Source organism: Palaemon carinicauda, chromosome 16 (assembly GCF_036898095.1).
Source record: "Palaemon carinicauda isolate YSFRI2023 chromosome 16, ASM3689809v2, whole genome shotgun sequence".
Classification (NCBI taxonomy): Eukaryota; Metazoa; Arthropoda; class Malacostraca; order Decapoda; family Palaemonidae; genus Palaemon; species Palaemon carinicauda.
The window spans coordinates 16848967-16870872 of NC_090740.1; the positions used below are offsets into that span (position 1 = coordinate 16848967).

Below are 21906 nucleotides of genomic sequence, written 5' to 3' on the forward strand. Positions count from 1 at the left end.
TACTTCAGTAATCGGTCACAACACCCATTACTATTTGTAATTTAGTAAACTGAAAACAGACTGGCATTCACTAACAAGAGAACTCTCTCCCAAAACAATGGAAGACCATGGTACAGAGGCTATGGCACGATCGAAGACTAGAGAATAATGGTTTAATTTTGCCATGTCCTTCTCATAGAAGAGCTGTTTACCATAGCAGAAGAGTCTCTTCTACCTTTACCAAGTGGAAAGTAGCCACTGAATAATTACAGTGCAGTGGTCAACCCCCTTGATTGAAGAAGATTTATTTCAGTTACCTTAAGAGGAGAATGTGTAAAAAAAAAAAAAAAAAAAAAAAATAGGCTAGACTATTCGGTGTACGAATAGGTAAGGAAAAATGAGCCCTAACAAGAGAGGGATCCAGTGTAGTAAAGCACCCAATAACACTCTAGCGGTATCATCTAAACGGGTGGCTGGTGCCTTTGCTAACCTACTACCTGCAAATGATGTGACATTTTGTCACAATTTACTTTTAATTTGATAACAGGTACAAGGGATAAAACAGCACCATTCGATAGACATTCCAATATACATAAACCCAGTAACTTAAATGTTTAGATGAAGCCAACACCAAAAAGGAAGGTCTTAACTGTTAACTTTTAACTAATAATATTTAAAGCTACAAAAAATCTAATAACTTTAATTACTGCAAGTTTGACAAACCTATTGCAATATGCTTTAACACTGAATTAAGCATAGCTCTATACCCCTTAATAGCTGGTACCAAAGGTTGCTTGTGTTGATGGAAAAAAATTATTATTGTACCAACCAAATAAGAATGCCACTGTTCATAAAACTTATTTGACTTTCAGTTCTTAGCTAAAAACTGACAATCTAAAGGGCTTTAAAAACCTCTCATTTCTGAGGATATTGGAGTTTCCTGTCAGTCAGTTGGTTTTAGATTATGACGATAGATATGCAGCTGTTTGAGTAGATCAGTCTTACGCGGTTATTTTATTGCTATTACTTACAAAGGAGGTACAGGTCCTTGAATCATTCACATTATTGTCAATGTGAAGCTATTAATATCTTCCTCAGATAAGAAACTATGAATTTATATAACACTAAACAATTCAATCTCCTTTGTTGCAATGTTCAGGCTTTGTATTTTATTTCGAATATGACAAAATAATTTCTCTCTCTCTCTCTCTCTAGACCACTCCTGAATCCTGGCATCTATTGCCAAGGCTGAATTGTCATGCACTGGAGAACAGAATGTATCAATATTTCTGTTCAAGGAAGTTGAAAATATATCCAGATTGTGTTTGTTTCCTGTCCTCCACAACTCCAAACACACTTGCTAAAGTGATCATGCAAATAGCAGAACCTGATATTTCCAGTTCAGCTGATCTGCCACAATATTCTTTTTATCCAGAAAAAACTGAAGCACTTAAATTTCCCAGAACTCCATCTATCTCAAATATGTTTGAGCTAAGAGGATAAAGCTCTCTGACCTGGTGCATCCCTGTTTCCTCACGTAAGAAAATTTGGTGGAATAGTCCATATTGAATGTAATCACTACTCCTACTACTAAATTCTTCACCTGAAGAACAGTTTTGTAATCTATAAGCAGTTCCAGATAATTTTCATCCATTTCTAACAATTGACAAATCCATTGAAATGAAGGATGAATATCCCAAGTTGCATTCAACCCTTGTTGGAAACAGCACAGAACAGGGTCATGTCTAGAATCTTCATGGCCTAGCTGACCCCTTGTAAATTATGCGATGAATCATCCCAAAAGCCAGCATAGTTTGCTGCCCCTGACACAAAGGGATGCAAACTTTCTTCAGATCTATCACCTTGTCCCAACATCACTGAGATGAAGCTGCGAAGGTTTTCAAACAGGCAGGAAAAATAAACTTTTCTAAGGACGCCATATTTCCTAGTAACCTCATTCATAGGTGTGCCACAGATGACAAATTTTCTCCAACAAAAAGAACTGTCACTATTGTCATCGACAAATAGAGAATCTTTTCATTCAGAACCAAGATGGACTTCTTGACATTTACCAAGATTATGAAAATCTTCAAGAGACTGAGCTTTTTCTCAGAACTCTAAGATATTTTCAGTTGAATTGTCCAATAACAGCCAATTTTCCAAATAAATCAGAATCCTTATGCAGTCTTTTTTTTTTTTTTTTTTTTTTTTTTTTTTTTTTTTTTTTTTTTTTTTTTGAAAACCTGATGAAGTAAACTTGGCCCAAACAAAAACTTTTGACCGGGAACATTTCCACCACACATGAATTGGGGGATATGAAAATAGGTATCATTCAGGTAGATGGAAAGCATGAAATCCTCTTTTTGGAATACTACCAAAACTGTAAAAGGTGTGTTCATAGACAACATTTTCTGAACCAGGAACTTGTTTAAAGCTGACATATTTAATACTGGTCTCCAATCTCTTGATGTTTAAAAAATTCTCAGACATGGAAAATTACCTCCTTTATGACCCTTTTCTCTCAAAATTTTTGAGCTTCCAGAGATAGATCCTTCAACTTTACTGGTCTGTTTACAAAATTAAGTATAATTAGAATCCTTAATAAACGAGAGAGAGAAAGTAGATAGATTGTTAACAATCCCTCAGCACAGTCAGTAACCAAGGTTGGGAATGTAAAAACTCCCAATAATCTCAAAAATGAGTTGATCTGACTCCTATAGTGCTATCAGGCACATGAACATCATTGATCCTGCTTACTGCTGCCACAATATCTTACTAAATTTTAGGTGTAAATGTTGATAAATTGAGCCCCTGGAAAAGAAGCAATATGAACATCGAGAATAACAATAACAAATTTCATAACTAAAATCAATTTCTTACGTTACTTTCAAAATTAATTTGATTTTTAAAAGGTACATAATATTGAAATACATTTTTTACATATTCAAAACAAAAGTTATAGTGGACAATTGGTAATCATAATTTTCATCTTTAAAGTCTCTTTCACTTTCTCCCCTTTTTACTCATACATCTGTAACTAACATAGGAAAGATAAGAAAATTAACTAACCTCCACGAGCAGTATTTACAATAATAGCAGAGTTTTTCATTTTTGCAAAAGCATCCTCATTGAAAATTTCACGAGTTTCATCAGTTAGAGCACATGTAATAACTACAAAGTCTGATTCTTGCAACAGCTCATCAAAAGACACATGTGATGCACCAAGCTCAGTGCCTGAAATTAATAAATTATATGTTAAACAGAAACAAAAAAAATAAATGAGAGAAAACAGATTTATTTCAAGTAAATTAATAGAAAAGTTGAAGTGAAAAGATATTTGACAAAACAGATTCTACAAAATAACTTATAAACCATGGCATACCTGAAAGTAAATAGTTAAATAGTTACCTTCTTTCTTAGGAGAACGGCTTGTATAAATAAACCTTTTCACACCAAATCCAGTGAGACGTCTCACAACAGCCTGTCCTATTCTACCAAAGCCAAATACTCCTACTGTGGAACCACTAAGTCCCCATCCATTCATCCACAGTGGTGACCAAGCACACTTTCCCCAACCACCACTAGAAAATGAAATATTTGTTTTTAAAATAAATTTATTATTTCATTACTAACACAAAATTCACAATGCCATACATTTTGTAAGTACAGGTTGGTTGACAAACTAAGAATTAAGAAGAAAAGTAATAGGTTTGCATGACTAGTCCTTGTATCTTATACCTTGAGAACTAATTTTATCCTACATGGCCACCAAAGGCAACCATCCTGAAACTTCTATTCTTGTTTGTCCCTACTGGATGTGAGGTTGTGAGTGGGATCAAATAAATGTTGGGTAAGTATTGAAGTAATAAATCTTGTTTAAAGAAATTATGCCTAGTTAATATTAGTGGGAGAATAAGACTTTGTTCTTCAATTCTTACTTGACAAACGTTTCTGTTCTGCTTAAACTGTCTGACACCAAACTTTCTTTTTATAAACATCAGCAACACTAGCACAAAAATGGAAATTATGCTTGCTATTTATCACATGTGAAAAAAAGCAAAGAAAAAGAAAACTTGCCTAGAATTTTATTGAAAAGAGAATTTAAGCTGAATCCGTTGGAAATGAATATCCTGTAGCACATAAGCTGCACTTGGCTGGGTCCCTAAGCATAAGTTGCTACTCCATCAAGCTAAAGGTAGCAAATGGTGTTAACTAATATTCATATGGTGTTAAGCAATTTATTTTTGCCTAAGCATTTGCTACCTTCTGCTACTTGAGCTTTTGTTTTTATTTACAAGCTTTTGCTGTAAGCAAATGCTTGGTTTTTATTCATCCTACTGAATGGCTAGGTTATGTGAAATTTGGAAATCATCTCACCTGAAATTACTTATAAAAACTAGGCTATATATCAGTTTAGTGAGATCAATGTTACTGTGTGGACATGAGTCGTGGTATGACAATGAAACTATATTCAACAGATTTTCTAGATTTGAAAACAAAGCCCTCAGAAGAATATTGCGAGATAAATGGCAGGACAGGATTAGAAATTAAACTATAAGAGAGATTACTCAAGTGCCATATGTGGATGAGATCATGGTGAGGAGTAGATGGAGATGGTTTGAGCATGCTCTTCACACTAAGAGAATTTAGTTCACCAAACTTTTAACTCTGCTTCACAGGGCACTAGACGAGTTACAAGACCCAGGCCTACATGTCTGAGGACTATGAAGCATGAAGTAGATGATAAATGGAGAAGTATTTATTCAAAAGCTCAAGATAGAGATGTTTAGAAAAATTTAACCGAGGCCTTTTGCATCAATAGGTATAGGAGGAGATGATGATGATGCCTTTCTTAATATTTCTAAGCATTGTAAAGATATTGTGCTTGCATCGTAAAAATGTTCAAAGATTCTTCAACATGACGGGAAAAAAACCATAGGCTCACATCTGTTATAGTTTGGACATCTCAAAGCGCCAAAAAAATAAGACTTCTCCAAAAGAGGGCCACTTTTCCCCCAGGCCAAAAGAATTGTACCTCATAGCATTAGCGAACCCACCCAAAGAGTAAGAGGGATAATAGCTTGTTCTATTCATAGGTAAGATTAATAGAAATAAACAGCCTATCAATTGAAGATACTGTAATGATAATATCTATGACAATAAACTAAATGATCAGTTGCATCTTGAATATCTTTTCAATTATTTAAGCAAAGGAATAAAAACTTAAATTTTGTATCTAAAGCTCACAAACATGAAATTAATGCAAGGAATAAATGTCATCTCAAAACCAAGGGATGTAATAACAAAAAAAGCTTCTGGAAACTTGGAGCATGCATAAATAATACTCAGACTAAAGCTGAAGACCTTCTGGTGATAACTGTAATATTTTTATTTAAAAGGAATGAAACATCAAGAGGATTATTCATGAAATATGAAGGGCTAATTATAAGTAATTAGTATATTGTATAAACAAATACTACTCAGATGTTCTAAAATGATGCTGGCTGCTGACGATTAAAATATTACCTTAGAATTTTCAAAGAACAGGACATAATTACTTTTATCAAACAAAAAGTGACTATCAATCTAAAGTTATAAGACCAAATCATAGAAAAGTCCCCATGTGTCATTTTGAAAATCAACAAAATACATTTTCAACATACTTGAGCAATTCCCCATGAGCCTCAAACAATCGTCTACTTGTTGCAAGTAATAGAGCAACAGTGAGTTCTGCCGTTGCATCTGTTAAGACACCTGGTGTGTATCCAACCTATTGAAAAATTACCTGCATTAATAATGAACACAAATTACATTAGACAAAACTATTAATTAGACATACAGTAATACCTCAACGTACAAGTATAATTCATTCCTGAGCAGACCTCATATATTAAATTGCTCGTATCTCAATTCAATTTTCACCATATAAAATAACTGAAAAAATTTAATCCGTTACCACCCTCTAAAAAAAATGAAAATAAATGGTAATAGCAATGAAAAAAACATGTTTTTAATTGCTATACTACAGTATAAACATATTTAACATACACTCACAAAATTATAGAAATAATTATGGTGATAAGGAATAAAATGTGGTTTTATTATGTTCTTAATTTCAAGGGGAGTGGGTTCAGATAGATTAACTGTGTAGCCTAAAACTACCAGTAAACTGCAATTTCCTACTGATAATAAGCTGTCAGGTAATAATTAGGTCCTACGGACAATTTAATATGAGTCCTGTTATATGCATTACGGCTTTATTACAAAAAAGGGATTTTGACGAAGGAAAAATCTATTTCTTGGCGAGGGACCTGTGTCGCCCAGTGAAATGCTCCTTATAGCACCATTTCTAAGGTATTAATACTGCTAAATATACCAGAGAAAAAAGTTGCATGGAATGCCAGGAATATACCCAGCTCGCTCACCCTTATAGGGTGTCGGTATGCCAGGAATATACCCAGCTCGCTCACCCTTATAGGGTGTCGGTATAGTAACTGGGGAGTGTTAAAACCACTATCAGAGGTCCCTTACCAATTAGTCTTCTCCTTCCTGAACATCCCCCGTTACTACGAGGTGCCGTTCTACATCCGACTACTGCCCGCTACTACGGCTACTGCCCACCCCCCACCACTACCACTACCCACGCTTCTTTCCTTTTATAGCACCGTGATATCAACACGCACTCATACTTGTATTTCTAGTACTGTACACATTTACCATATACTGTATGTTATATTAGGAATACGTAAATACAAATATTCATGTTTATTTCAAGATAGGGAATCTAATGCCACATTTATAAAATTCTATATGAAAAAGTATGTTTTTACCTGATGTCAATGCAATTACTGTGTATTTATTATTTTCAGTTATTATATGGCTTAATAATTAACAAAAGTGTTTCAGTGAAAACCTTTATTATTCATCAGTTTAACAATAACTAAGATTGGTGCAGCAATTTGATTGCCATACATGGAAATCAATCATTTAATAAACTTCTTCACATGGTATGTTCATAGTAAGAACCCAGTATTTGTCTCCATCATAACCATGTTACCTAGCAGCAGTGAATGTGAACTTTAGTGCTCATTTGGATGTACAGTATATGGAAAAAATTAAGTCAGTGAGTCGTCCGTAATTTGAGGGGAGATTACGTGCCCTTGTTCATACGTGCTAGTTTGAAGCCACAGAAGACAGTGTTGACCAGTTCCAATCTTGCTTTGTTGCATAGAACTATTGTCATAGGTGATTTGGCTATTGTTTGTGATATTGTTATGTTACTACTGACAGCGCTGAGCAAACTTTTACTTTTTATTTCATTTGAATTCTTCTTTTATACCAGCAAACTACAGTAAATGGAGGAGACAAAAGATTTCTGAGGTTTCTCCACCCTTTTCCTAAACCCAGTTGAAATGAAATCATCTCCAAACCTTCAATTCTATGGATCCTCAAGGATTTACAAGTAATGAACCCAGTGTCAAAGAAATTGTATCTGTTAAGAATAAAGGTGCTAATTTATCAAGAAAATTGGTTAGAGATCAGCAACAATCAAGAGCTCCTACTGCAAGAGCAAAAGGTTCAGTTCAAGTTGTTATAAATGGTAGAAAGATTCGTAAATTTCAAAAAATCTTCCCTGATTCCCTCTCACTTAGTTCTTATTTAGGAATGGTGGTAGATTAAGTTCTTTCTGTTATAAAGGTTATCAGTTTCTAGAATATCCGAATTCCCTGTTAGCTTTATATTTAAGAAAATAGGTAGCTTCCATTACTTTTTTTTTGGCTGTTTGGGTTTCTCTGCCAAAGAAAGAGATTCAGTTTCTGCTTATGGTAAAATAATTCAAGACAAAAGTTCCATCAGAACAGTGCAGGGTAATTCTTTCAGAGAACAAAGAATTTTTGGGAGAAATTTATTTTTCTAACTCAAAGTAAAGTTGCACATCATTTAATAATGAAGGACCAATTGTTATAAATAGAAGAGTCCCCTCATTTCCCCTTTTCTAAGGATATGGGGAAGTTTTGGTCCCTTTGTCTAAATGCATCAGGACATAAGGAAGGTTTGGTCTCAGTCTTCAAATGAATTAGAACATTTTGAAGATTTGGGGAAAACTAATCATGGGCATGTAGTCAGAGAAAACACGACTCAATGGTGAGACGTTTCAGTAATTACCATCATCGTTTGGTAGAACTTATATCTTATTATGATAAGTGGTGCCCCCTTAGTTCAATAGGTTCAGTAAGCAAACTATTCAGATTCAATTTTCAATGGAATTTTTAGTTTGGAGAAATGGAAATTAGAGTGAATAACTTGGATAATTTTCAAATTAGGGTAACAAATTAATTGCAAAATTAATCTTTTAAGTATAGGAATTCAATTGGGTTATTGCTGTCTTTATTCAATCTAAGGCTGTATACTGGATACAGCAGAACAAACAAAGATGAGTGAAAACGGAATTTGAAGCGAAGCGAAAAATCTATTTTTGGGTGAGATGGCCATGTCGTCCTGATGGAAGGTTCCTATTGGTAGCTTTCTAAGGGATATTTTGGTACAGTGATATTCCCAGAGAATTGACCTTTAGGTCTCCAGAATTCTAACTCTTGGCGCGAATATCCTTAGAATTTCTCTAATGGATATTGTATAATATCATGGGACGTATATCTTGATACGACACATGGCAATCTTCACCCCAAATAGCGTTTTCGTTTCGAGGGGGAAGAGTGGCGAAACTGAAGGGGAGCCATTATCAAGGTTACCCTTCCTCCCGTACTATTACGAGGATCCAAGATGGAGCCCATTCCTTGTAGCATTGAGCATGGTGCTACAGATATAGTAGTTTTGGGAGGGATCTTGCCTAAGCCTTTTCTAAGACGCGTGCAATCGGGTCGGTGTCAACCTTGTTGATCTATTCGAGCGTTTGATGCATATCTTCTCCAGACTCCTGGCGCATCCTTTGGCTGTGCTTCTAGCATCGGGTCTGTCACTAATGCGAACCGGAGAGAGCCCAGTGCTCTTTCCTGTTGGCATTTTGAAATCCTCTTGTGTTGGATTAGTCTCTTGACAGATGTCACTATTTCCCTCTTCTTTAATAGAATGGAGAGGTGGTGTGGCTGCAAGTTCCCATGGATTCCTAATCATTGAAACTTGTGAACTGGAGAAAGGCCAGACTTCTAGCGATTGATCTTGAGACACAGGTGTTCCAGGAACTGGATCACCTTTCCAGCCGCTTGCAGACAAGTAGCCTTGGATGCTGCCCGCACCCGCCAATCAACTAGTTATGTTACTACCTGTACTCCTTCGGAGCGTAGGTGCTGGACGATCGTGTCCGTTAGCTTTGCGAATACCTTTGGCGCTACGTTCAGTCCAAAGGGCATGGCTGCGAAGACCAATTTTGTCTTCTTTGCCTGAATCCTAGGTAAGAGGAGAGGGGGCGACTGACTGGTAGGTGCCAGTAAGCAACTGCTAGGTCTATTGAGACTGTATACACCCCTTTTGGTAGAAGGGTCCTTGTGTGTTGCACTGTAAGCATCCGGAACTTCTTGTTCTCGATGAACTTGTTGAGTGAAGACAAGTCTAGAATGACTCTGGGTTTGTCTGAGTCTTTCTTGGGAACGCAAAACATCCTTACTGAAATTATATGGACTTCGCTTTCCTCATTACCTACTTGTTCAAGAGTTTTGGGGTATATTCTTCCAATAAGGGGGAAGTGTTGGAAGAATTTTGGAAAGGTGGATTTTTGTTCCATTTCCAACCAAGTCCATTCGTAATTTGGCTGTGGACCCAGGGATCGAAGGTCCAATGATCCCGAAAGTGGAAAAGTCTACCTCCTACCTGGAACCTCTCATTGCTTAGAGGTCCTTGAGGATATGTTTCCGTGACCCCGTCCTCCTCCACCCTTGGGGGATTTCCGGAGGATCCTCTTTTGCGGCCCTTACTTTTGTAGGGCCGAAAAGTGGTCGAGTGCCTTTCAAAGCCTGGATTAAATACAGGTAACTGGCTACCAGCTGATGAGAGACCATCTGGAGGGTGGTTTACAGCTGGACTACCATTTAAGGCACCGTGGTCATGGTCAGTCGGAAATTGTGCAGTTCTTATGATGATTTCCTCTTTGAGGACATGCCCCACTTTTGGAGCAGGTTCCTACTCTCCATGGTGGCTTTGGTAATGACTTCTTGGACCACTTCCTGTGGGAAAGAGTCTAGGCCCCAGATACAAGACGAAAACAGTTTTCTGGGGCGTTATTAAAGTCCTGCACACATTTCTAAGCAGTTCTGATGAGACAAGGAGGTGGTAAGACTATCTTTCATCTCCTGTTCCCTTCTCAAAGGATGGTTTAGCAACTTTGGAAGGTTCTCATTAAACTGTTAGCCTGCTATCTCCGGATCCAACCTCGAGACGGAAAAGGTTAAACACACCTCTATCCACTTCTCCTCGCAGGTGGGCGTAGCTAAAGATAATGGTTTGTATTTCTCTAAGATTGGGCAGGGTTTTCCCTCTTCGACTGCTCTCATGACACAGTCTAGGGCTTTCCCTGAAAGGGGGAAGGCTCAGGAGGAAGGAGCAATGAAGGTTGGATGCTTCTTGCTCAATGCTGAGACTTTGGAGTTAGTATATCCGGCCCCTTTCCAGGTCTTGGTATGGATGGCTTGAGCCTTATCATGTTCGAGGACAATGACTCCTTCGGTATAGTCTCCTCACGGGATGTAGGTTCATCTCGCAGTCTCGCATAGCAATCTGGGTAAGCTGAAAGCTGGGCCAGAGTTGAAGTTCTTCAAGGGGATTGGACCCCAACTTCTAGGAGATATAAAGCTTCCCACTCAACATAGGCATGTGTTCCATCTACCTCCAGGGGTTAGTTCGGAGCAGTGAGGGAGGTCCAATATTTTAAGGGGCTTAGCGGAGCCCCTGGAAGCCCCAGGGTGTTTCCTTCCCTGTACCTCTCTCTTCATCTCTTTGAGATCTTACTTATCATCCTCTCGTTCCTTCCGGAACAGTGTCGGCGTCTGCTGGATCAACTCTAGGAGCGTTTCGCTCCTGCCGACCTGTCTAGCCAGTTGGGGAGTTGGGACTGAAGAGGTTGAGTGCATAAGTTTGTATTTCGGCACAGTGAGCTGAGGGACCTCAGTCACCGTCAAAACGGATCCTTCTTCCTCCATGGGTGGTTGAACCACTCCTTATTTGGGGCCTTCTAGCAGGAGGTCCTGTCTGATGTCAGTGGACACCTCTGACATCCTATCTTGGTGGATGTCTAAGCTTTGCAGTGTCTCTTGATATCCGTGTCCACTGTCCGTTGGATAGAGGGATGCTGGACCTGTGCCTGAGGCACAAACGTATTCGATTGAGCCTTAGGGAACAGTAGGCACTACAAAGATTTGTTAGGTAGGTAAGGTCCCGGAGAGTTCTTCTAGAAGCCTCATACTCACCTTTGGTGGGTTTCCCTTGCTGTATCCCTTGACTACGTAGTGTCAAGGATATCTTTTACAATGCCGTCGGTCAGCAAGGTCAGGTGATTGGGGCGACCCTTCGGGTCCAAAAACCTCAGGGATCCAGATACGATGCAGCAGGGGCATAAAACCTGTACATCGTATGTCCACAAAAGTCCTTACTCTTGTGGTTGCAGAATATAATTGTACACTTCGCCATTGGCTCCTCCTGTAAGGGAGAAAAAAGGGTGAATGAGTACTAGATTGTTTATATAATTGATATAATATGTTAAGAATACGGGTCCCAGTACCTTAGGGATCCGGGTACGATGCAGCAGGGGGCATGAGACCTGCACATCTTGTGGCCACAAAAGTCCCTACTTTTGTGGTTGCAGAACTGGACTGCACACTTCACCTTAGCTTCTTCCTGTAAGGAAAGAAAGAGTGAAATGAGTATAGGATAATTTATCTCACTGATAAATATACACAAGCATAAATAGTATGCTTTACTATTATTTATCATAGCTTAGGATAGTAAGCTAGAAAAGAAGTAGAAAAGACACATATCTGTGTTTCCCCTCCAGGCAATTGCTGTGACCTACAATATTAATATTTTTGTTTTCCTTATCAGGGAAATAACAGAGTGGAATAACTCTCGTACGTAGAGCCGGAGTCAGTGGATACTAACACTAACTCCACCACTTGTAAAATATTAATACTGATAGATAATCATTGGTGTTCCGATGATCTAGGATTCATCAGAATGTTGAAGGAATACTTCACCTCAACATTTTTTAAAATGGTCTCAGCAATGGACTGTGAAAGGATACACAGAGTATGTTGGAAATTTCATACTACTGTATCATTATACACTGTAGTTTTCTAACTGCTGTATTGTTATACTGCAGGAATACTGGCTACTGTATTGTCTTATACTGTGGTTTTGCCGGTATGCTACCGGGTAAGGCTAGTACCTTGCGGCACTAGCTGACAGAGAGAGAGAAAAAAATGGAAAGAAGGACTACTGTAATACTATAGTTTAGTACAATAATTAGGGGTGTAGGGACTACTGTCTCTGCTGCCTTTTTCCAGAAAGAGGATTCAAATGGAAGGGGAGGAATACATTGATTCTAGCTTCCATCCAGCCACAATTTCTGTTGCTGGCTGTACTGCCAGTTACAGGGTTTGTGGATGGCAGTCCAAGAGAGGACTGAAGAATACTCAAAGAATAATGGGTTTCCCACCGGCAGTCGTCAGGGCCGGCTCAACCTTTCCCGGAGCTTAGCTTCCGTTAGGGAGATGGTCGAAGCGGCAGCCTAACCGCCATTGTAGGAGCCCGGCCGGTAACCCAGTTAGCCCGGCAAGCGGGATGATTGTAGAATACCCGCCACAGGAATCGTGACGGCTAGGCCGGCACTAGAGGACAGAAGGGGAAGGGAAAGGGTCTTATATTTTACAGAGAAAGGTGGCGGCAGGTATGCCTCCTACTTTCGGCTGTAAGTCAAGGAAACATGGTTTCCTATACCAGCGCCGTCTTGGACGGCAGAGGAATAACGATTCCCCAGCCTGAGACATTGCCGGATATAAGACATGTCTTCAAGTCTACAAGGGAGAGAGGTGGCGGCAATTATACCACCCACTTTCGGTTGTGGACTAGGGAAGCCGAATTCCTATGCCGGCAACGATGTAACCGACAGGGGAATGACTATTCCCCTATCGGTACCGTTGCCGGCAACAAGACAGAATACCCTGAGTTACTGTCGTATTCCAAAGCTGGGATACTCGCCGGCAAAGATCGACAGAAAACACTATCCAAGTCAAGGCGGAGTACACTACTCTATGGCAATGACAGAAGATTGGGTTGTCGCCTGGGCTGGCAGCACTCGGGGAAGGAAGGGTTTAACCTCATTTCTCTAAAAGAGAAGCGTATCGAATTATACTAATAATTCTAAGAGATATTTATCTCCGACTGAATTAATAAAACGATACAAGAGGTTAAACAGGGAATAACGTTACTAAAATAAACTAAAACGAGTTAGGTTAACCTAACCCGAGTCGGGCTCTCGGCTACACTAGTACCCCCGAGGTCCTATCGTCAACGATAGAAACATTAATAGGAAAAGGAAATATTGGAAGGGTGGGTTTATCCTCATTTCTCTAAAAGAGAAGCGTATCAAATTATAATAGTAATTCTAGGTGATATATATATCTCCGACTGAATTAATAAAAACGATACAAGAGGTTAATGGGGGATAACGTTAGTAAAGTCTACTAAAACGAGTTAGACTAACCTAACCCGAGTTAGGATCTCGGCTACGCTAGTACCACTGAGGCCCTACCAGAAACATTTAATAGGAAGAGGAAATATTACATGCGTAAAGCTTATCTTCACTAGTATAATTTTGCCTAAATAGCTAGAACTTCTTTATAGCTAATTACCGGGAACGTCGTACTACTAACTAAATAAAGAATTTATTGCGTATGACAGCGGTCTTAAAATGGCCGCCTCCGGGGATGGCAGTGCTTCGCTTAACACACCTAAATCATGTTAATTTAACTGTGAGAAGGGAGCCAAAAATTATACACAAGAAAGATTTAATACTCAACTTTCCAGAGGATGAAGATGCTGGAGATTGCATGGTAATATTCCTTAAAAACAGTAACAACACCGAGAGCAAGTGGGAGAAACACCAAGCTTAAATGGCTACTTTTAAAGGAATGGTTACGCCATAGTAGTACGAGAAGGGGATCCACCGGGTAACCTTGATAACGGCAACCCTTCAAACTCGCCACTCTTCCCCCTCAAGGCGAAAACTCTATTCGGGGTGAAGATTGCTATGTGTCTTTTCAAGAAATACATCCCCTGATATTATGCGATATCCTAAAAGTTATATTAAGGATACTCGCGCCAGGAGTTAGAATTCTGGAGACCTGTGGTCAATTCTCTTGGAGTATCACTGTAGCCAAATATCCCTTAGAAAGCTACCCAAAAGGAACCTTCCATCAGGACGACATAACTGAGCCCAAAAAAGTGATTGTACCAACTGTGATGTATGGATCGGAGTTGTGGGGAATGAAAGTGACAGAGACAGAAATTGAATGTGTTTGAGATGAAGTGTCTAAGAAGTATGGTGTGTGTAAATTACGTAAGACCTTCATTATTAATTTCATTGTATTCTTCATTCTTTTAAGAATTAACCTATTATTTCACATATTTTATTACAAAATCTTACATCATCTCTTTAAGGGTGCTATATCATCCATACGAGATATGAACAAGAGCTTATGTAAACCTTTATTATATTCTTATGAGGTATTGCATCATGTTTGTGAGAAAATACGCAATTCTTATTTTTGCCACGCGTTTTGGAAGGTTCTCAAAAACCCCAGGGCTAGATTTCATCTTTTTTTTTTTTTTCCAAAAACGGTGGGTGGGCGGAGCAGTTGAGAGAGAGAGAGTTGCCATATAGCAAGGTTAATTCTCCTGTTCGATACGTGATAGTTGATAACTCTGGCGTCATTATGAACTGGCCCCCAAGCCACAAGAATAATCTATTGCAATATTCTGGCAGTAGCTAATTCATATATAAGCCTATACGATGCCAAATAATATCTAATAATATCACATATGTGAAATTTTTAAGTTTTGGAAGACTTACAAAAGATAATCTTCCAAAAACAAACCTCAACAAAAGAGCAACTATAAGGGATAAATTCATCATAAACATAGACCACCAAAAAACTTGGGCTAATCACTGCAACGAAATTATTAATGGTGGACTGTACAAGACTGCTTCAGTGGTTACTGACAGCTAGATGAGGGCTATCAAGTCAAAAAGGCTGATTAACGTTATTGTTATTTTTGTTGAAATGCTAAATCTTCAATATCTTATAGCTTTGTCTTTGCTATTCATCATTCTAAGACATGATACATTTTCCTGATATATCTCTTTAATGATAAATGTAACATACTACCTAAATTTGGTTAGATTTTGTGTTGAATTGGTCTAAAGCTATGGAACACCCTAGTTATTTAAGTGTAAGTTATATAACTGGGTTTTTGTTACTAGTCAGATTTTTTACTGATCAGAAGGCCAGACTTGTAGACATTTGGTAATTTTAGAGGTCCCTTTGTAACCTATAAACATTTTGGAAGAATCTGTATCTATGGAAAGAAGTTCACAAAGGATGACTTTCAGTTCTTTAGTCTATTAACTTGATTTTTGGATAAACCCTTACTACCAGGCATCATAATTATAGCCAACACAACAAGTTAGCTCCTTGTGTGATCTCTACAAAAAACTCATTGTAAATTCAATTCATACCTTTATTCCACGAGATTTTATTTCAGATAAATCTAGGTGATCATGGCCAACTGACATAGTACCAATGATTCTTAAGCTTGGACCTGCAAAAGAAAATATACTAGAATTATACTAGCTAAAGTTTATCTTTATTATAATCAGCTTACAGTTAACTTTCAAAAAATTCTTTTTAATTTACAGCACTTGACACTAGCAAAAAGTAGATAAAATTATTTTTATTCTAAATTTAAATTTTGTACATCCAATTTACCTCCAGACACTTTTCAAGTTGCAAAAAAATTCTCTGATAACAAACTTTGCAAAAAAATATCCTCTGATAACAAACTAGGTCACTCCTTGTCTAGTATGAGTTATCTATGATAAATACAGATATCTCCTCCCAAGAGATTGAGCCAGGCTAATAGGCCTATATTTTCCTGGTTCATTCTTAGAGCCCCCTCAAATATTAGGGCTGGCCTGTACAAAAGACCGAATATGTTATTTTCATTAGTAAAATAAATTTTTGAATATACTTACCCGATGATCATGTAGCTGTCAACTCCGTTGCCCGACAGAAATCTAAGGACGGGATACGCCAGCGATCGCTATACAGGTGGGGGTGTACTCACCAGCGCCATCTGTGGTCAGGTACTCAAGTACTTCTTGTCAACAAGACCTCATTATTTCCTCGGTCCACTGGTTCTCTATGGGGAGGAAGGGCGGGTCCTTTAAATCATGATCATCGGGTAAGTATATTCAAAAATTTATTTTACTAATGAAAATAACATTTTTCAATATTAATCTTACCAAATGATCATGTAGCTGATTCACACCCAGGGTGGTGGGTGGAGACCAGCATACATGTTAACAAAGAAGCTAAGTATCCCGTATTTCATTTTATTAGTTATTCAAAAATAACATAAAATAAATAAGTACCTGGTAAGGAAGACGACTTGAACCATTACTCTGCCTTTATTAAGTACGTCTTCCTTACTGAGCGTAGCGGTCCTCTTAGGATGCTGAACGACTCTTAGGTGCTGAAGTATAAAGGGCTGCAACCCATACTAAAGGACCTCATCACAACCTTTAACCTCGGCGCTTCTCAAGAAAGAATTGACCACCCGCCAAATCAACAAGGATGTGGAAGGCTTCTTAGCCGACCGTACAACCCATAAAAAGTATTCAAGAGAAAGGTTAAAAAGGTTATGGGATTATGGGAATGTAGTGGCTGAGCCCCCACCTACTACTGCATTCGTTGCTACGAATGGTCCCAGGGTGTAGCAGTTCTCGTAAAGAGACTGGACATCTTTGAGATAGAATGATGCGAACACTGACTTGCTTCTCCAATAGGTTGCATCCATAACACTCTGCAGAGAACGGTTCTGTTTGAAGGCCACTGAAGTAGCCACAGCTCTCACTTCATGTGTCCTTACCTTCAGCAAAGCAAGGTCTTCTTCCTTCAGATGAGAATGTGCTTCCCTAATCAGAAGCCTGATTTGGTAAGAAACTGAGTTCTTAGACATTGGAAGAGAAGGCTTCTTGATAGCACACCATAAGGCTTCTGATTGTCCTCGTAAAGGTTATGACCTTTTAGATAGTACCTAAGAGCTCTAACTGGGCAAAGTACTCTCTCCAGTTCGTTCCCCACCAAGTTGGACAGGCTTGGGATCTCGAACGACTTAGGCCAAGGACGTGAAGGAAGCTCATTTTAGCAAAAAACCGAGCTGCAAGGAACATGTAGCCGTTTCAGATGTGAAAACTATGTTCCTGCTGAAGGCGTGGATCTCACTTACTCTTTTAGCTGTTGCCAAGCACACGAGGAAAAGAGTTTTTAATGTGAGGTCCTTAAAAGAGGCTGATTGGAGAGGTTCAAAACTTGATGACATAAGGAACCTTAGGACCACGTCTAGATTCCAGCCTGGAGTGGACAACCGACGTTCCTTTGAGGTCTCAAAAGACCTAAGGAGGTCCTGTAGATCTTTGTTGGTGGAAAGATCCAAGCCTCTGTGGCGGAAAACCGCTGCCAACATACTTCTGAAACCCTTGATCGTAGGAGCTGAAAGGGATCTTACGTTCCTTAGATGTAACAGGAAGTCAGCAATCTGGGTTACAGTGGTACTGGTTGAGGAAACTGCATTGGCCTTGTACCAGCTTCAGAAGACTTCCCATTTAGACTGATAGACTCTGAGAGTGGATGTCCTCCTTGCTCTGGCAATCGCTCTGGCTGCCTCCTTCGAAAAGCCTCTAGCTCTTGAGAGTCTTTCGATAGTCTTAAGGCAGTCAGACGAAGAGCGTGGAGGTTAGGGTGTACCTTCTTTACGTGAGGTTGACGTAGAAGGTCCACTCCTAGAGGAAGAGTCCTGGGAATGTCGACCAGCCATTGCAGTACCTCTATGAACCATTCTCTCGCGGGCCAGAGGGGAGCAACCAACGTCAGCCGTGTCCCTTTGCGAGAGGCGAACTTCTGAAGTACCCTGTTGACAATCTTGAACGGCGGGAATGCATACCGGTCGAGATGGGACCAATCCAGCAGAAAAGCATCCACGTGAACTGCTGCTGGGTCTGGAATCGGAGAACAATACAACGGGAGCCTCTAGGTTATCGAGGTAGCGAACAGATCTATGGTTGGCTGACCCCACAGGGCCCAAAGTCTGCTGCAAACATTCTTGTGAAGGGTCCACTCTGTGGGGATGCCCTGACCCTTCCGGCTGAGGCGATCTGCCATGACATTCATATCGCCCTGAATGAACCTCGTTACCAGCGTGAGCTTTCGATCTTTTGACCAGATGAGGAGGTCCCTTGCGATCTAGAACAACTTCCTCGAATGAGTCCCTCCCTGCTTGGAGATGTAAGCCAAGGCTGTGGTGTTGTCGGAGTCCACCTCCACCACCTTGTTTAAGCTGGAGGGACTTGAAGTTTATCAAGGCCAGATGAACCGCCAACAGCTCCTTGCAATTGATGTGAAGTGTCCTTTGCTCCTGATTCCATGTTCCCGAGCATTCCTGTCCGTCCAAAGTCGCACCCCAGCCCGTGTCTGATGCGTCCGAGAAGAGACGGCGGTCGGGTTTCTGAACAGCCAAAGGTAGACCTTCCTTGAGAAGAAAGCTGTTCTTTCACCACGTTAGAGTAGACCTCATCTCCTCGGAAACAGGAACTGAGACCGTCTCTAGCGTCATGTTCTTTATCCAGTGAGCAGCTAGATGATACTGAAGGGGGCGGAGGTGGAGTCTCCCTAACTCGATGAACAGGGCCAGCGATGAAAGTGTCCCTGTTAGACTCATCCACTACCTGACTGAGCATCGGTTCCTTCTCAGCATGCTCTGGATGCATTCTAGGGCTTGGTAGATCCTTGGGGCCGACGGAAAAGCCCGAAAAGCTCGACTCTGAAGCTCCATACCCAGGTAGACAATGGTCTGGGATGGGACGAGCTGGGACTCCTCTAAATTGACCAGGAGGCCCAGTTCCTTGGTCAGATCCATAGTCCATCTGAGATTCTCCAGACAGCGACGACTTGTGGGAGCTCTTAAAAGCCAGTCGTCTGACGGAGCCGGACACAAGATCATGGTACTGCTGCACAGTCTGTGAACTGTCAACCATGGGGAAGCGAGGAAGTACAGCGACAACCCGAAACTGTCTAGACTGTCTGGGTAGTACAGACAACTCCTTATCGGGTTGCTGAGGTTGCCGCACTGCGTCACAACAAGTCACCTCTGCTGGTTGTTGAACGTCTTCCCAGTGACACACTGACTCCGTAAACAAAAATCCTCTAACAAGGACTAAGCTTGGACTGCATGTCTTGCAACAAAGCTTAAGGTCTATGGGAGCAGGTGTGGCAACAGTCGGGGTTAGCGACTGAAGCGGAACCATTACCCTCCCTGGAAGCATGTTATGCTTAAATAAAAGTCCATAGGAGGCTAAGCAGCTTAAGGCTCCTCTCCAAATGACAGAGTCCTCAAGGGAATATCAGAAGGAGGGAGAATAGCACTTTCTCATCTACAGGAACCTTCTCTCAGTGAGGATTTCACTGGTGCAAAAGCAGCAGACCAGAAGGCAACGTTATGAAACTGCTTGACAGTCTTGTGAGTTGGCAACAACCAAAGATGTGTGATTGAGGAGCATGCGGTAAGGTATGCAGAGCATGCTGTAAGGTATGCAGAGCCTGCTGTATGCCGAGCATGCTGTAAGGTATGCCGAGCATGCTGTAAGGTATGCCGAGCATGTTGTAAGGTATGCCGAGCATGCTGTAAGGAATGCAGAGCATGCTGTATGCAGAGCATGTTGTAAGGTATGCAGAGCATGTTGTAAGGTATGCAGAGCATGCTGTATGCAGAGCATGCTGTAAGGTATGCAGAGCATGCTGTAAGGTATGCAGAGCATGCTGTAAGGTATGCAGAGCATGCTGTATGTAGAGCATGCTGTAAGGTATGCAGAGCATGTTGCATGGCATGCGGCTTATGCTGCATGGGATGAGGCTCATGCTGCATGGGATGAGGCTCATGCTGCATGGTATGAGGCTCATGCTGCATGGGATGAGGCTCATGCTGCATGGGATGAGGCTCATGCCGCATGGGTTGAGGAGGATGCCGCATAGCATGAGGCTCCTGCCTCATGGGTTGAGGAGGTTGCCGCATAGCATGAGGCTCCTGCCTCATGGGTTGAGGAGGATGCCGTATAGCATGAGGCTCCTCATAGCCTGAGGCTCCTGCCTCATGGGTTGAGGAGGATGCCGCATAGCATGAGGCTCCTGCCTCATGGGTTGAGGAGGATGCCGCATAGCATGAGGCTCCTGCCTCATGGGTTGAGGAGGTTGCCGCATAGCATGAGGCTCCTGCCTCATGGGTTGAGGAGGATGCCGCATAGCATGAGGCTCCTGCCTTATGGGTTGAGGAGGTTGCCGCATAGTGCTGGAACCCGGCAACTCCCGATGCGGCAGCTCACGCATGAAAGCAGGAGGCGCAGCAAGAACATGCGTCTGGCAGGGTGGACTGCGCATCGGAGGTGGAGCTCTCACAGGAGGAGGGTGGGAGCAGGCAGCCGCAGTATCTGCTGAGCGCACAACCTCGGCGGGTTGTAGGTTAACAGGCTGCATTGTCAACCTTCCAGCATGATACTCCTGTATGAAGGAGCAAGCTGAGACTGTATAGTCTGCAGCATGGACCACTAGGGTCTATGAAAGACAACAACAAACGGAGCTACTGTCCGTTGTGACTGAGGGTCTAAAACAGCTGGTGCGGCAACAGACGGAGTTACTGCCTGTTGCGGTACCACCTTGCCTCTCTGGGAGGTGTGCAGTTGTCGTACTGCAGCAAGTCCGAACTGACCCAGTGGCTACACCTAGGCCGTTGGACTTGCGCGGAAGGGACCGACTTGCACTTAAAAGCTGCAAGATTTGGTCCATGGTTTCTGCGAGAAACCTCTTCCGCAGACGAGGAATAAAAGGGCTCTCTCGTCTTTGTGTGGGTGGGGTGATCACGTCGGCAACGTGTGTAGATACACCCGAAACCACGGAGGGAAACGTCTGTTCGTCGATCAAGGCCTGATGAACCCATAAGTCCTTCGACATTACTTCTCCCCTGGGCTTGGGAGCTTGTAAGAGGTCCCAGACTAGGCGAACAACTGGCACGAACAGACGAACCCTCGAACGCAACACTGTAACACTTTGCGCTTATCACTTTATCACTTTTGATTTTCTGTTTGCACTTATCTCACTGAACTCGAAACTTTAAGTGGTTTGTACCTGAAACACGCAATCCTATGCTTCATTAAAAGTTAGTAATTGCGAAAACAGTATTACAATGTAACAGAAAAACATAATGAAAGATAAAGAATTCAGTGGCTGGAAAAGAGACTAAACACTAGATCAAATAAACTACGTTTAAAATCTCTCACCGCATAAAGCCTGGGAACAAGAATAAAACTCTAGAAACGTTTTACCTTCTTCCCCTAAAGAGACTAGGAAGAAGAGCAAAAACGATAACAACGTTACCCGCTTGAACGAAACGTTTATCCTCCTCTCTCTCCCTCCGTCTCTATCTCTCTCTCTCTCTCTCTCTCTCTCTCTCTTGACTTAGAACCTGAGAGATGAGCCCAATTATATATATCGTTAAAACATATTATTTGATAAAGGAAAAAAAACTGAAAGGTTTCCCAAATAAAAAGTTCCTTTATTAGAAGTAAAACTATTTAAGCTAAGAAAGAATGAACGA

The 21906-nt window shown here is 40.9% G+C and overlaps 1 protein-coding gene across 2 annotated transcripts in view; it reads right to left on the bottom strand.

Moving 5' to 3' along the window:
- The window catches only part of LOC137655667 (glyoxylate reductase/hydroxypyruvate reductase), a 65406-nt gene that overhangs the window by 4671 nt on the left and 38829 nt on the right, over positions 1-21906 (bottom strand). For both annotated transcript variants that reach the window (XM_068389611.1, XM_068389610.1), the window contains exons 4-7: positions 15722-15804; positions 5643-5749; positions 3388-3560; positions 3049-3213 (exon numbers count right to left, since the gene is read on the bottom strand). In XM_068389611.1, coding sequence (XP_068245712.1) covers positions 3049-3213; positions 3388-3560; positions 5643-5749; positions 15722-15804 — 528 coding nt within the window. The remainder of the gene's footprint in view (positions 1-3048; positions 3214-3387; positions 3561-5642; positions 5750-15721; positions 15805-21906) is intronic.